This window comes from Scyliorhinus canicula, chromosome 24 (assembly GCF_902713615.1).
Source record: "Scyliorhinus canicula chromosome 24, sScyCan1.1, whole genome shotgun sequence".
NCBI lineage: Eukaryota > Metazoa > Chordata > Chondrichthyes > Carcharhiniformes > Scyliorhinidae > Scyliorhinus > Scyliorhinus canicula.
Window position 1 is genome coordinate 518,832 of NC_052169.1, and position 15,907 is coordinate 534,738.

The 15,907-nt window shown below is 47.0% G+C and overlaps 1 protein-coding gene across 8 annotated transcripts in view; it reads left to right on the forward strand.

The window, feature by feature from the left end:
- LOC119956823 (tight junction protein ZO-1-like) overlaps positions 1 to 15,907 on the forward strand; it is a 228,696-nt gene that overhangs the window by 206,900 nt on the left and 5,889 nt on the right. For all 8 annotated transcript variants that reach the window (XM_038784280.1, XM_038784276.1, XM_038784279.1 and 5 more), the window contains one exon: positions 11,982 to 12,196. In XM_038784280.1, the coding sequence (XP_038640208.1) occupies positions 11,982 to 12,196 (215 nt within the window). The remainder of the gene's footprint in view (positions 1 to 11,981; positions 12,197 to 15,907) is intronic.

The following is a 15,907-nucleotide window of genomic DNA, read 5'->3' on the forward strand; positions in this document are numbered from 1 at the left end:
ATCTTTGGTCTGTGGGAGGAAACCGGAGTACCCGGAGGAAACCCACGCAGTCACGGGGAGAATGTGCAGACTCCACACAGACAGTGACCCAAGTCGAAATTGAACTTGGGACCCTGGAGCTGTGAAGCAATTGTGCTATCCACAATGCTACCGTGCTTCCCTTAAGAAGTTAACCTACACTCCATTATTCTACCCTAATCCAAGTGCCTATCCAATAGCCGCTTGAAGGTCCCTAACTTTTCCGACTCAACTACTTCCACAGGCAGTGCATTCCATGCCCCCACTACTCTCTGGGTAAAGAACCTACCTCTGACATCCCCTCTCTCTCTTCCACCATTTATCTTAAATTTATGTCCCCTTGTAATGGTGTGTTCCACCCGGGGAAAAAGTCTCTGACTGTCTACTCTATCTATTCCCCTGATCATCTTATAAACCTCTATCAAGTCGCCCCTCATCCTTCTCCGTTCTAATGAGAAACGGCCTAGCACCCTTAACCTTTCCTCGTATGACCTACTCTCCATTCCAGGCAACATCCTGGTAAATCTCCTTTGCACCTTTTCCAAAGCTTCCACATCCTTCCTAAAATGAGGTGACCAGAACTGCACACAGTACTCCAAATGTGGCCTGACCAAGGTTTTGTACAGCTGCATCATCACCTCACGGCTCTTAAATTCAATCCCTCTGCTAATGAACGCTAGCACACCATAGGCCTTCTTCACAGCTCTATCCACTTGAGTGGCAACTTTCAAAGATCTATGAACATAGACCCCAAGATCTCTCTGCTCCTCCACATTGCCAAGAACCCTACCATTAACCCTGTATTCCGCATTCATATTAGTCCTTCCAAAATGGACAACCTCACACTTGTCAGGGTTAAACTCCATCTGCCACTTCTCAGCCCAGCTCTGCATTCTATCTATGTCTCTTTGAAGCCGACAACAGCCCTCCTCACTATCCACAACTCCACCAATCTTCGTATCATCTGCAAATTTACTGACCCACCCTTCAACTCCCTCATCCAAGTCGTTAATGAAAATCACAAACAGCAGAGGACCCAGAACTGATCCCTGCGGTACGCCACTGATAACTGGGCTCCAGGCTGAATATTTGCCATCCACCACCACTCTCTGCCTTCTATCGGTTAGCCAGTTTGTTATCCAACTGGCCAAATTTCCCACTATCCCATGCCTCCTTACTTTCTGCATAAGCCTACCATGGGGAACCTTATCAAATGCCTTACTAAAATCCATGTACACTACATCCACTGCTTTACCTTCATCCACATGCTTGGTCACCTCCTCAAAGAAGTCAATAAGACTTGTAAGGCAAGACCTACCCTCACAAATTCGTGCTGACTATCCCTAATCAAGCCATGCCTTTCCAGATGCTCAGAAATCCTATCCCTCAGTACCCTTTCCATTACTTTGCCTACCACCGAAGTAAGACTAACTGGCCTGTAATTCCCAGGGTTATCCCTATTCCCTTTTTTGAACAGGGGCACGACATTCGCCACTCTCCAATCCTCTGGTACCACCCCTGTTGACAGCGAGGACGAAAAGATCATTGCCAACGGCTCTGCAATTTAATTTCTTGCTTCCCATAGAATCCTTGGATATATCCCGTCAGGCCCGGGGGACTTGTCTATCCTCAAGTTTTTCAAAACGCGCAACACATCTTCCTTCTTGACAAGTATCTCCTCAAGCTTATCAGTCTGCTTCACGCTGTCCTCTCCAACAATATGGCCCCTCTCGTGTGTAAATACTGAAGAAAAATACTTGTTCAAGACCTCTCCTATCTCTTCAGACTCGATACACAATCTCCCGCTACTGTCCTTAATCGGACCTACCCTCGCTCTAGTCATTCTCATATTTCTCACATATGTGTAAAAGGCCTTGGGGTTTTCCTTGATCCTACCGCCAAAGATTTTTCATGCCCTCTCTTAGCTCTCCTAATCCCTTTCTTCAGTTCCCTCCTGGCTATCTTGTATCCCTCCAGCGCCCTGTCTGAACCTTGTTTCTTCAGCCTTACATAAGTCTCCTCCTTCCTCTTAACAAGACATTCAACCTCTCTTGTCAACCATGGTTCCCTCACTCGACCATCTCTTCCCTGCCTGACAGGGACATACATATCAAAGACACGCAGTACCTGTTCCTTGAACAAGTTCCACATTTCACTTGTGTCCTTCCCTGACAGCCTATGTTCCCAACTTCTGCACTTCAATTCTTGTCTGACAGCATTGTATTTACCCTTCCCCCAATTATAAACCTTGCCCTGTTGCTCGCACCTATCCCTCTCCATTACTAAAGTGAAAGTCACAGAATTGTGGTCACTACCTCCAAAATGCTCCCCCATTAACAAATCTATCACCTGCCCTGGTTCATTACCAAGTACTAAATCCAATATGGCCTCCCCTCTGGTCGGACAATCTACATACTGTGTTAGAAAAGCTTCCTGGACACACTGCACAAACACTACCCCATCCAAACTATTTGACCTAAAGAGTTTCCACTCAATGTTTCTACTCTAAGTTTATTTTTAAAAAAGGGAAGGAGGGAAATACAGGAAACTGCAGGGCGGTCAGTCTAACTTCAGTTATTGGAAAAATATTAGAATCCATTGTTAAGAAGAGGATAGCGGTGTATTTGGAAAATCCTATCTGATCAAGCCGAGTCAGCATGGTTTCATGAAAGGGAAATCATATTTGTTTCAATGTCTTGGGATTTTCTACTTTGCACAAACATTTACCTCAAATAAACAAAAGCAGACGGATAGCTCTCGGTATCAATGTACTTGGGTGAAGAAGTAAAAAGAGAGCAAGAACAAAAGGCAAGAGCTCAAACCTCCACACTTCCCCTCTCAGCACCAAATCGACAGACAAAGCAGATCACTGGGCCACCAGCAAGAGGACAAAGGGATATTGTTGGGCCCAGAACCAAAAGGAGAATAAACTGGCCTCAATTGTTAAACGGGTAAACCCATTCCAGAATGAGAGGGCCATCAGAGCAGCCCCCAAACAGGGGAGCTCCTTGGGAGGGAGGCCGCCCCCCAAAAAAAACCAGGACCAGGACTCAAAAAACAAAAAAAATTTTTAAAAATGAAGAAAGGATTTGACCACCCAGAAGCCAACATAGATACTGGAGCGATCTGAAAGTCCATGACACCCTCAGCCAGATTAAGAGAACCGTCAAAATGACTTCCATCAGGAGGAACGACCGAATCTTCAATAATATGATTATCAGGGATTAAGATCCAGGGTAACAACTGAGGCACAAGGTAGTCATCAGGATAAAGGCCATTCCATTGTCTCACAAAGAAAATAGACATCCAGGATAAAACAGGATCTGGAACAGAGCACCCTCCAAGATCTTCTAAGGATCCCAACAATCGGAACACAAAGCATATTAATTCCAACATGCCGACTCAACTGAACCCAGGTGGTCAACTATCTAAGTTTCAACAGGGGGGATGACCTAGCCAGCTCAGGTGACCCCAACTCCTCTCGACCGACAACAGGAACAGGACCACACAGAACAAGTGGTTGGATGGCCAACGCAACCCCAGGCCCCTGGGAAACCTGATTAAATGTGCTCCATCAAATTTTAGTTACCCAACCTCCAGATCAAGATTCCTGCAACATGGCAGCCAGTTCTCCAACTCTGCTGGGAACTTCTCCACCACTTCACTGCAGACACCAGGCATGACCAGGCTCCCCACCGGTTCCCCTTCATCCTCACCACAACGCCCCAAGATGCACGTTCCCTTGGCCGCACAAAAATACTTTTTGTTGTACTTCGGTACATGTGACAATAAATCTAAATCAAATCAATGAGGGACTGCCATATGAGGAAAGATTAAACAGGTGGGTCTGTGCTTCTTGGAGTTGAGAAGAATGAGAGGTGATATGATTAAAACCTATAAGATTCTTCGGGGCTTGGACAGGGTAAATATTGGGAGGGTGTTTCCACTCATGGGAGAGTGTAGGACCAAGGGCATTGTCATAGAATGAGGGGGTGGTCATTTGAGATGGATTTGAGGAAGCATTTCTCCTCTCAAAGGTCAGCGTTTTCCAGCCGTTTACACCAGCAGGACCTTCTGGTCGTGCCAACGGCGAACCCCCATTGTGGATTTCCTGGCGTACCGGGGTGGGGGGGGGGGAGCATGGAGCAGGAAGCCCCGTTAACAGTGGTGGGACCGGAAAATCCCGCCAATGGCCGCGAAACATTCCTCGGGGGCATAAGAAATCCCACTCGAGATTGGTGAATCTTTGCAATTCTATATCCCAGGAAGCTGTGGAGGCTGAGTCCTTCAACATTTTGAAGACAGATCAATAGGTTTTTAATCAGTCGGGAAACTAAGGGTTACACAGGTGAGGCAAGAAAGTGGACTTGTTTTTTAATTCATATTTACAGGATGTGGGCTTTGTTGGCTAGGTCAGCATTTATTGCCCATCCCTAATTACTCTCGAGAATGTAGTGATGAGCTGCCGCCTTGAACCACTGCAGTACATGAGGAGTAGGTACACCCACTGTGTTATTATGGAGGAAGTTCCAGGATTTTGATCCAGTGACAGTGAAGGAATGGAAATATATTTCCAAGTCAGGATGGTGAGTGACTTGGAGGGCAGCATCCAGATGGTGGGGTTCCCAGGTATCCTAAGGAGCCTTGGTGAGTTCTTGCAGTGCATCTTGTAGATGGTACACACGGCTGCCACAGTGCGGTGGTGGTGGAGAGAATGTGTGCAGAATCAAGCGGTCTTCTTTCTCCTGGATGGTGTTGAGCTTCCTGAGTGTTGGAGCTGCACTCATTCAGGCAAGTGGGGAGTGTTCTATAATGTTTCTGACTTGTTCCTTGTAAGTGATGGACAGAGTTTGGGGAGTCAGGAGGTGAGTTACCCGCCACAGGATTCCTAACCTCTGACCTGCTATTGTAGCCACAGTATTAATATGGTTAGACCAGTTCAGTTTCTGATCAATGGTAACCCCCAAGATGTTGATAGTGGGGAGATTCAGTGATGGTAATGGCATTGAATGTCAAGGGGTGATGATTTGATTCTTATTTCGAGATTGTCATTGGTTGGCACTTCTGTGACACGAATGTTACTTGCCACTTGCCAGCCCAAGCCTGGATGTGTTCCAGGTCTTGCTGCATTTGCACATGGACTGCTTCAATGTCTGAGGAGTTGTGAATGGTGCTGCACACTCTGCATTCATCTGCGAACATCCCACATCTAACCTTATGTTGGAAGGAAGGTCATTGATGAAGCAGCTGAAGATGGTTAGGCCTCGGACACTACAATAAATTCCTTTAGTGATGTCCTGGAACTGAGCAGACTGACTTTCAACAACTACAACCATCTTCCTTCGTATTACGATCCCAGGCCACGCCCCAATAGCGGCGAGGATACTGGACTCAACCCCCCAATATTTTAGTTTATTTGTGAGACTGTGCGGAAAGAATGATTCGCTCCAGGAGTGATTGCACGAAGAAATAGGGCTTGGTTATTTATTTATTTTTCAACAGTTTTTTCCAATTAAGGGGCAATTTAGCGTGGCCAATCCACCAACCCTGCACATCTTTGGGTTGTGGGGGTGAGACTCACGCAGACACGGGGAGAATGTGCAAACTCCACACGGACAGTGACCTGGGACCGGGATCGAATCCGGGCCCTTGGCGCTGTGAGACTGCAGTGCTAACCATTGCGCCACTGTGCCATCCTGTGCTTGGTTATTTTTAAAACAAAACTTTATTATGAATACAATATTAAACTTTTTAACTTCACACCCGAAAGAACAGCTTACACATACTCCTTAAACACTACGACTCACTTTCCAATGAAACAACACGAAAAGGAACATACAGCTCTTAATCTGTCTTACTGTGGGAGAATCGTGGACTAAGCGTCAGGCAGATCAGAATTCAACTTCTCTCTCCAAAGGTTTCTCCAAAAACTGCCTCTCTAAAGCTTGGTTCCACCAAGCAATTACTTCATCCCCCAAGCTAAAAAAATCTGCAGGCTGCAAAGCAGATTAATTCCCCAGAGACCTTCCCAGTCAAACCACAGCCCCATAGTCCTTTAGTCCAGCTTGAAAAACCTGTCAATTTCACCTTCTGGCTGCTAAAAGCTCCCAGGGCCTGCAAAACAGAATTACTTTTAAACAAACATGATCACTGCAATCAAGCACACTCTAACCCCCAGGTTTTCACCCTTTAATTTCCATGTACTTAGAATCATATTCCTAAAATCTTCTAATTGTCACATTTGTGATAGGTATGACTCCAACCAGTGGAGAGTTCCCCCCCCCCGATTCGCATTGACTCCAGTTTTACTAGGACTCCTTGATGCCATACTCGATCACATGCTGTCTTGATGTCAGCGGCAGTCACTCCCACCTCTGAAGTTCAACTCCTTTGTACGTGTTTGAATCAAGGCTGTAATGAGGTCAGGGGCTGAGTGACCCGAGCAGAACCCAAACTCAGCATCCATAAACAGGTTATTGCTGAGTAAGTGCCGCTTGTTGATGACCCCTTCCATCACTTATGCTTGAGAGGAGACTGATAGGGCAGTAATTGGCAGGGTTGGATTTGTCCTGCTTTTTGTGTGCAGGACCTAACTGGGCAACGTTGCATATTGCCAGGTAGATGCCAGCTTTGTAGTTGTACTGGAACAGTTTGGTTTGGGGTGCGGCAATTTCTGGAACACAAGTCTTCAGTACTATTGCTGGAATATTGTCAAGGTCCATAGCCATTACAGTATCCAGTGCCTTCAGCCGTTTCTTGATATCATTTGGGGTGAATCGAATTGGCTGAAGACTGGCATTTGTGATGCTGGAGACTTCCAGAGGAGACCGAGATGGATCATTCATCAGGCACATCTGGCTGAAGATTGTTGTGAATGCCTCAGCCTTGCCTTTTTGCCCAGATGTGGTGGGCTCCTCCCATCATTGAGGATGGGGATATTTGTGGAGCCTCCTCCTCCAGTGAGTTGTTTAATTGTCCACCACCATTCACGGCTGGGTGTGGTGGGACTGCAGAGTTCAAATCTGATGCGTTGGTTGTGGAATCGCTTGACTCTTTCTAAAACTTTCTGCTTATGTTGTCTGGCACACAGGTAGACCTGTGTTGTAGCTTCACCTGGTTCAAACCTCACTTTTCAGTATGTCTGGTCCTGCACTCTTCATTGAACCTCACTTGGTGGTAATGGTCGAGTGGGGGATATGCTGGGTCATGAGGTTGCAGATTGTGTCCTGTAATTCTGCTGCTGCTGATGGCCCACAGCGCCTCATGGATGCCCAGTCTTGAGTTGCTCGATCAGTTCTGAATTGATCCCATTTAGCACGGTGGTTGTGGCACACAACACTATGGAGGGCATCCTCAACGTGAACACTGGATTTTGTCTCCACAAGGTCACTCTTACCGATACTGTCATGGACAGATGTGTCTGCAGCAGGCAGGTTGATGAGAATGAGATCTAGTATGTTTTTCCCTCCTGTTAATTCTCTCACCACCGAGTCTTAGTCTGTAGCGGTGCTACTCTTGGTGATGAACATTGGAAACCACACCCAGCGAACATTGTGTCCTTGCCACCCTCAGTGCTGCCTACAAGTGGTGTTCAACATGGAGGAGTACTAATTCATCAGCTGATGGTATGTGCCAATCACCATGTTTGACCTGAAGCCATGAGACTTCATGGGGTCCAGAGTCGATGTTGAGGACTCCCAGGGTAGCTCCCTCCCGACTGTATACCACTGTGCCACCAACCTCTGCTGGGTCTGTCCTGCTGGAGAGACAGGACTTACCCAGGGATGGTGATGTCTGACACCTTGGGTGGGATTCTCCCAGCCCTGGTCCGGGAGGGCCAATCCCCGCGACCAGGCCACGCTGCCCCGATGCCGGCACTGTGGAGAATCGGTGCCATTGGCGTGGCGTCGGTCGCGGGCCGCTCTACGTGGCGCCCCCCGTGATTCTCCGGCCCAGATGGGTCGAACGGCCATAGGAAAACAAAAACGAGTCCTGCCGGCACCATTCTAACCTGCTCTGAGCCGGCGGGACCTCGGTGTTAAAGGGTCGGGTGGCGGCATGGGAGGGGGCCCCGCGATAGGGGCCCACCAATCGGCGGGCCAGCCTCTCTGCCTGGGGGCCTCCTTTCCTACACACCGGCTCCTGTAGCCCTGCGCCATGTGGCGTCGGGCCGGCGCGTTGAAGGAGGCCTTTGCGCATGTGTGCGTTGGCGCCGGCGCCACTGCGCATGCGCGGATCCTGCGGTGCACAGTTCATGCCAGGATCAGCAGCTGGAGCGGTGTGGGTTGTTCCAGTGCCGTGCTGGCCCCCTGTAGGGGCCAGAATTAATCCCGGCAGCGGCCTTTTCACTCCGTCTATGACACCGTGGACAGTCTGCCGGGGGATTAGAGAATCCCGCCTATTGTCTGATAGTCATAGTCACGGAATCATACCTATGTCAGGCTGTTGCTTGACTAGTCTGAGATAGCTCTCCCAATTTTGAATCTCACCCCCGTGTGTTAGTAAGAAGGACTTTGCAGGATTGACAGTGCTGGCTTTACCTTTGTCGTATCCAGTGCCGCGTGGTCTATCCGGTTTCTTTATAGAGCCATAGATGTTTACAGCATGGAAACAGGCCCTTTGGCCCAGCTTGTACATGCTGCCCAGTTTCCATCACTAAGCTGATCCCACTTGGCTGCATTTGGCCCATATCCCTCTATACCCACCCTGCCTATGTAATTTTTAAAAGGCAAAATTGTACCTACCTCGACCACTGCCTCTGGCAGCCCATTCCAGACACTCACCACCCTCTGTGTGAAGAAATTTCCCCTCTGGTCTTTTGTATCTCTCCCCTCTCAACTTAAACCAATGCCCTTTAGTTGTAGACTCCTCTACCTTTGGGAAAAGATATTGACTATCTACCTTATCTATGCCCCTCGTTATTTTATAGACCTCGATAAGATCACCCATAAGCCTCCTACGCTCCAGGGGAAAAAAAGTCCCAGCCTATCCAGCTCTCTCAACTCAAACTGCTACTTTAAAGTGGTATTTGATAGAACTGAGTGGATCACCAATCCAGTGACATTACCACTACGCCACCACATCCGGTGAGCATTAGTGGAGCAGGCTTGAAGAACTGAATGGCCTATTCTTCTTCCTATTTCTTATTGTCTTCAATTGCCTTCAATTCCCTGAACTTCAGCGAAGTTTCCCCTGAGTCTTCAACCCACTCCCTTACTTTATTGAAGAACCTGATCAAGTTAGTCAAACATGATTTACAAATATGTGCTGGCTTTTATTTTGAACCCATGTTTCCAAGTGCCAATAAATTCTGTCTTGAATTATTACTCTCTAGTTTTGCCACCTGTTTAGCACAGGGCTAAATCGCTGGCTTTGAAAGCACCAAGGCAGGACAGCAACATGGTTCGATTCCCGTAACAGCCTCCCCGAACAGGCGCGGAATTTGGCGACTAGGGACTTTCACAGTAACTTCATTCAAAGCCTACTTGTGACAATAAGCGATTTTCATTTCATTGACAGGCTCCATGCTGACCTGGTTTATCCCTTTTCCCTTCCCCTTCTCTAAACAGGGGTGGAAAGAAATTGGAAATTATCAGGCCCAACAACCTTCCCCATCCAGCAAGGTGTAGCCTCTGTTTGGACAAACTGCCGACTGTACCATTGTAAGGGAGAAGGAAACAATAACATTAAAACTTTCAACCGACTCGGGGTACACTTAAATTCCCCACCAACCCCCTCCAGCAACCAAGCAAAGCTCCAGGAAAGCGTGGTTGCTCTGCTGAATCATAATGCCCACTCGCTTTACTTTATAATTGATTAATGTGCTCCTTCCGCACAAATGTTGTCAAATTCGCTTTTAAAGGACTGTAGGGACTCTTTATTTGCCGCATGTAAATGCAGCTTGCCAAAGAGAGCAACAACTCTGCTTTATATTAATCCTTTGAGACCATTTGATTTGGAGATATCTTGAAGCTGCTACTAAGGGATATAGAGCAATCTGAAAGTTCCTGTCACGCCTCCCAGCAGCGTACACATAGATGAATATTGTCCTTAACCTATTGAAACACTCAGTATGGTAAACCAAAATTTAATCTGACATGCGTAACACTGAATTTGAGGACTTGGAGCGAAATGGAGACTTGCCCCCATCAGATTTAGGTTTATTGTCATGTGTACCGAGGTACAGTGAAAAGTATTGTTCTACGTACTGTCCAGAAAGATCATTCCATACATGGAAAACGTGAATACACAATGTAAATACATAGGCATAGGCATTGGGTGAAGCATCCGGAGTGTAGTACTACTCAGTAGAGAAGATGTATGGAGAGAACAGTTCAGTTCATAAGAGGGTCATTCAGGAGTCTGGTAACAGTGGGGAAGAAGCTATATTTGAATCTGTTAGTGTGTGTTATTACGGGCCAGGGTTTAGAGAACCCCAAAGTGTATCATGGAGTTCCCCTGACCCATAACTTTGAATAGATTTTGGTTATGGGGAGCACAAGGGCCCACTTTACAGGTGTGATGCAACAGAGAGCTAAAGTATGTTTAAACAAAAACACAATGTTTATTCTATGAATCCAGTTAACATTTTTAAACACACAGCAAACATCTTAGCAACTATCAACTCAAATACTCCCCCGAGAGAATACAGTACTCTATAAGAACAAAAAAAAGTTGCAGCACAGAAACAGGCCCTTCGGCCCTCCAGACCTGTGCCAATCCAGATCCTCTTTGTAAAACAGTCGCCTATTTTCTCAGGATCTGTATGCCTCTGCTCCCTGCCCATTCATGTATCTGTCTAGATACATCTTAAATGACGCTATAGTGCCCGCCTCTACCACCTCCGCTGGCAATGCGTTCCAGGCACCCACCACCCTCTGCGTAAAGAACTTTCCACACATATCTCCCTTAAACTTTTCCCCTCTCACCTTGAACTCGTGACCCCTAGTAATTGACACCCCCACTCTTGGTAAAAGCTTCTTGCTATCCACCCTGTCTATACCTCTCAATGAGGTCCCCCCAACCTCCATCTTTCTAATGAAAATAATCTTAAATCTACTCAACCTCTCCAAGTAAGTAACCCTTGATCTTTCCTTGCAACACCATAAGACAAATCCCCTCTTTAACGCCATCAGGTTTAAATTCTCTACTGAGAGCAGTTATCACTTTGAAGTTAGCAAGTGATCAGAATTGCACCTTATTTCTCTGGATGCAGCTCCTGATCTGCAAAAAAAACAACCTAAAACACACTAGCTGCCAGTCCAAAGTGAAAGTAAGACAGACCAATAGCCCAGCTCCACCCACACTCTGACATCACTGCAGGTGTTTCATAATACCAATTTCTTAAAGGTACATCCACATGACCGTGTTCTCATACTTTTTTATCTCCTGCCCGATGGAAGAGGTTGGAAGAGCGAATAACCCGGGTGGGAGGGGTCTTTGATTATGCTGCCCGCTTTCCCCAGGTAGCGGGAGATGTAGACAGCCAATGGATGGGAGGCGGTTTTGTGTGATGGACTGGGCTGTGTTCATGACTCTCTGTAGTTTTTTACGGTCTTGTGCCGAGCAGTTACCATACCAGGCTGTGATGCATTCCAGGATGCTTTCTATGGTGTATCATTGGCCTGTGTTGCAAATGACTTTAGTTTGCCGGAGTGGGAGACGATCAGCTCTCTATTTGACTTGGCGAATACAAAATTTCAACTGAAAGTGTACAGTAAATGTTCTTGAAATTCTGACTGACAAAGAAACTACCAAAAAGAAGCCAAACAAAAAGAAGCTGGTCGGTCAGCATCTGTGTAGAGTGTTAATGTTTCAGCTGTTGACATTTGATCAGAACAAGCTCTAATGTGTCTTTCTTGAAGTAGCGAATGTTTGTTGTATTTTATTTTCTTAAGTTCTCAACAAATTGTTGCAATCCAGTCTGATTTGATTGTAGTACTGACCAACTTGCTCTTTGTCAGTCCTAGTGCATTGGAAGATGATGATGATGATAGTCACACGGTAGTTGCAACAGCTCGGGGAATTTTTGACAGTAATGGTGGTGTGCTAAGTTCCGTCGAGACTGGAGTCAGTATCATCATTCCAAAGGGAGCCATTCCTGAGGGAGTAGAACAGGAAATCTACTTTAAGGTCTGCAGAGACAACAGTATCCTCCCTCCCCTGGACAAGGAGAAAGGTGAGAACAAGTTTTCTTCCCTGAAATGGTTGATTAATCCTCACTGACTACTTTCTTGTCATGTTTATTTATGCTCAGTGGAGAATCATTTGGAATGAATGTCCAGTTGTCAAAAGCTGTCTCTCAGATGACCATTCTGGCTATTTCTTCTTCTTTTAAGGGACAATTGAGCGTGGCCAATCCAACTGCCCTGTACACCTTTGGTTGTGGGGGTGAAACCCATGCTACCCTCTCTCTTCATAACTTAAACAATCGGGGGCCCAGCACAGATCCCAGTGGTACGCCACTGGACACTAGCTTCCAATCACTAAGGCAGCCATCTGTCATCACTGTCTCCTACAGCTCAGCCAATTTTGAATCCACCTTATCAAGTTCCCCTGTATCCCATGCGCCTTTGCCTTCCATAAGCCTCCCATGTGGGATCTTGTCAAAGGCTTTGCTAAAATCCATGTAAACTACATCAACTGCACTATCCTCATCTACACACCTGGTCACATGCTGAAAAAATCCATCAAATTTGTTCGGCACGAGCTCCCTAGGACAAGGGCAGCACGGTAGCATGGTGGTTAGCATAAATGCTTCACAGCTCCAGGGTCCCAGGTTCGGTTCCCGGCTGGGTCACTGTCTGTGCGGAGTCTGCACGTCCTCCCCGTGTGTGCGTGGGTTTCCTCCGGGTGCTCCGGTTTCCTCCCACAGTCCAAAGATGTGCGGGTTAGGTGGATTGGCCATGCTAAATTGCCCGTAGTGTCCTAAAAAGTAAGGTGGGGGGGGGGGGGGGGGGGGGGGGGGGGTGTTGGGTTACGGGTATAGGGTGGATACGTGGGTTTGAGTAGGGTGATCATTGCTCGGCACAACATTGAGGGCCGAAGGGCCTGTTCTGTGCTGTACTGTTCTATGTTCTATGCCATGCTGACTCTTCGTTTTTTATTTTATTAAGAACAAAGAAAATTACAGCACAGGAACAGGCCCTTCGGCCCTCCCAGCCTGCGCCGATCCAGATCCTTAAACCTGTTGCCTATTTTCCAAGGTCTACTTCTCTCTGTTCCCAACCCGTACATATATCTGTCTAGATGCATCTTAAATGATGCTATCGTGCCCGCCTTTACCACCTCCGCTGGCAAAGCGTTCCAGGCACCCACCACCCTCTGCGTAAAAAACTTTCCACGCACATCACCCTTAAACTTTTCTCCCCTCACCTTGAAATCGTGACCCCTTGTAATTGACACCCCCACTCTTGGAAAAAGCTTGTTGCTATCCACCCTGTCCATACCACTCATAATTTTGTAGACCTCAATCAGGTTCCCCTCAACCTCCGTCTTTCCAATGAAAACAATCCTAATTTACTCAACCTTTCTTCATAGCTAGTACCCTCCATACCAGGCAACATCCTGTTGAACCTCCTCTGCACCCTCTCCAAAGCATCCACATCCTTCTGGTAATGTGGCAACCAGAACTGCACGCAGTATTCCAAATTTGGCATAACCAAAGTCCGATAAAACTGTAACATGACTGTAATATTTGGATAAGAGTGAATATTTTCCGATGAGTCCCCCAGGGAGGGGAACCGATCTGGGGATGTCGCCTTTTCATCTTTGGGTTGTGGGGGTGAAACCCACGCAGACACGGGGAGAATGTGCAAACTCCGCACAGACAGGGAGCCGGATCGAACCCGGGTCCTCGGCGGCATGAGGCAGCAGGGCTCATCACTGCCGACCCGAAATGTGAGATCTCATGGGACACAGGGAACGGTGGCATGTTAGATCCAAAATTGGTCCAGTGACAGGAAGTAAGGGTAATGGCCGATGGACGTTTTTCAAATAGAAAACAGTTTGCAGTGGTATTCCACAGGACTCAGTGTTATGGCCCTTGCTGTCTGTTGTATATATTAATGATTTGGACTTAAATGTGAATCGTATGGTTGGGAAATTTGCAGGTGGCTCAAGAATTGCTTGCTAGTTGATTGTAAAGAGGATAGCTGTCAACTGCAGAATTATATCAATGATTTAGTTTATTGGAATTGAGGGTAATCAAAGCAAGGCGATAGTCAATAAACGGGAAGATGTGGAGAGGGTTTGAGAAAACAAGAGATCTTGGAGTACATGTCCACAGGTGCTTGAAGGTGGCAGGACAGGTGGACAAGGCAATCATGAAAGCATATGGAATGCTCTCCTTTATTGGGTGAGATAATGAACACAAAAGCAGGGATGTAATGATGAACTGTTTAAAGCGCTGGTTAGGCCACAGCTGGGGTTGTGTGTGCAGTTCTGGTCACCACATTACAGGAAGGACATCATTTCTGTGGAAAGAGAGCAGAGGAGGTTTACAAGAAAGTTCCCAGGGCTGGAAAACTGCACCTCTGAGGAGAGATTGGATAGGCTGCGGTTGTTTTCCTCAGCACAGATGAAGCTGAGGGGTGACCTAATTGAGGTGTATAAAATTGTGAGGGACCTAGACAGCGTCAGCAGGAAAGACTTCTTAGCTAGCTGAGGGGTCAGTTACCAGGGGCATAGATTTAATGTGATTGGCTGAGGATTTGAGGGGCCAAGATGAAAAGCCTTTTCACCCAGAGGGTGGTGGGTGTCTGGAATTCACTGCCCGAGTTGGTGGTTGACACTGAAACTCATTGAGAACGTCCCTGGATCAGCGTCTGAAGGGCTGCAAACTGTAACGCTCCAATCCAGGTGCTGTAGAATGGGATGGCGCAGACAGGATGGGCTGAATGGCCTCTTTCTGCACCATATCTTTCCTGTGGTTCTATGGTAGGTCAAATCTTGATAAATGAGCTGGTGAAAGGTTATTTGGGGAGTGGGCAGGAATGTGGAGTTGAGGTTAGAATCCGATCAGCCACCATCTTCTTGAACGGTGGAACAGGCTGGAGGGGCCGAGTGCTCCATGTTTGTTTGTGAAATAACCCCAGTAACTTGTAATGCTGGAACCTATCAAAAAGCTAGATTTAGAGACGGTGGGAGTGAGTTTGATACTATGAAAATGGCTTATTGTCACGAGTAGGCTTCAATGAAGTTACTGTGAAAAGCCCCTAGTCGCCACATTCCGGCGCCTGTCCGGGGAGGCTGGTACGGGAATCGAACCGTGCTGCTGGCCTGTTTGAAAAGCCAGCGATTTAGCCAAGTGAGCTAAACCAGCCAGGAGAGTTACCTGGAAACAGATTCCTTGTGGTTAATAGGAAACCTTTTCTGAAAATCATCTTGCTAGTTACAAACCTGTATATTGACGAGCACAGGCTTTCTGGAGAAAGTGACCAGCAGTTTGCTTGCAAGTGTGCTGATGGCTTTGTCTTTATTTGGATGTTTAGGTTGTAGGTCTTTCTGCCTTATGTGCTATAGTAATGAATGGCTGATGTGTACCTTGTTTTGTAACTTTTGTTTTGTATCCATAAATAACAATGTCTTAGGCTAGCAGGCTACCAGGATAAAGCTGTGAGCACATGACCCTGCGCTTCACCCTCCCCCTCCATAGCTGTACAAGCAAAATCTAACTGACCTCCCAGGACCTCCAGGCAATGAAAGGATGCCCCAAGCAAAGGGGAACAACATGATACCGCCCTCAGTACAAGACATGGCTTGGCAGTGTGCACAGTGTGATACAGAAGCCAGTTGAGTAAACCAAGGAAACTTGCACCATGCCAAGGCCTTGCTACACAACAGACCTCACTCTTCTCAAGCCAAATCAGAGGCACTCCTCATGCCCCAG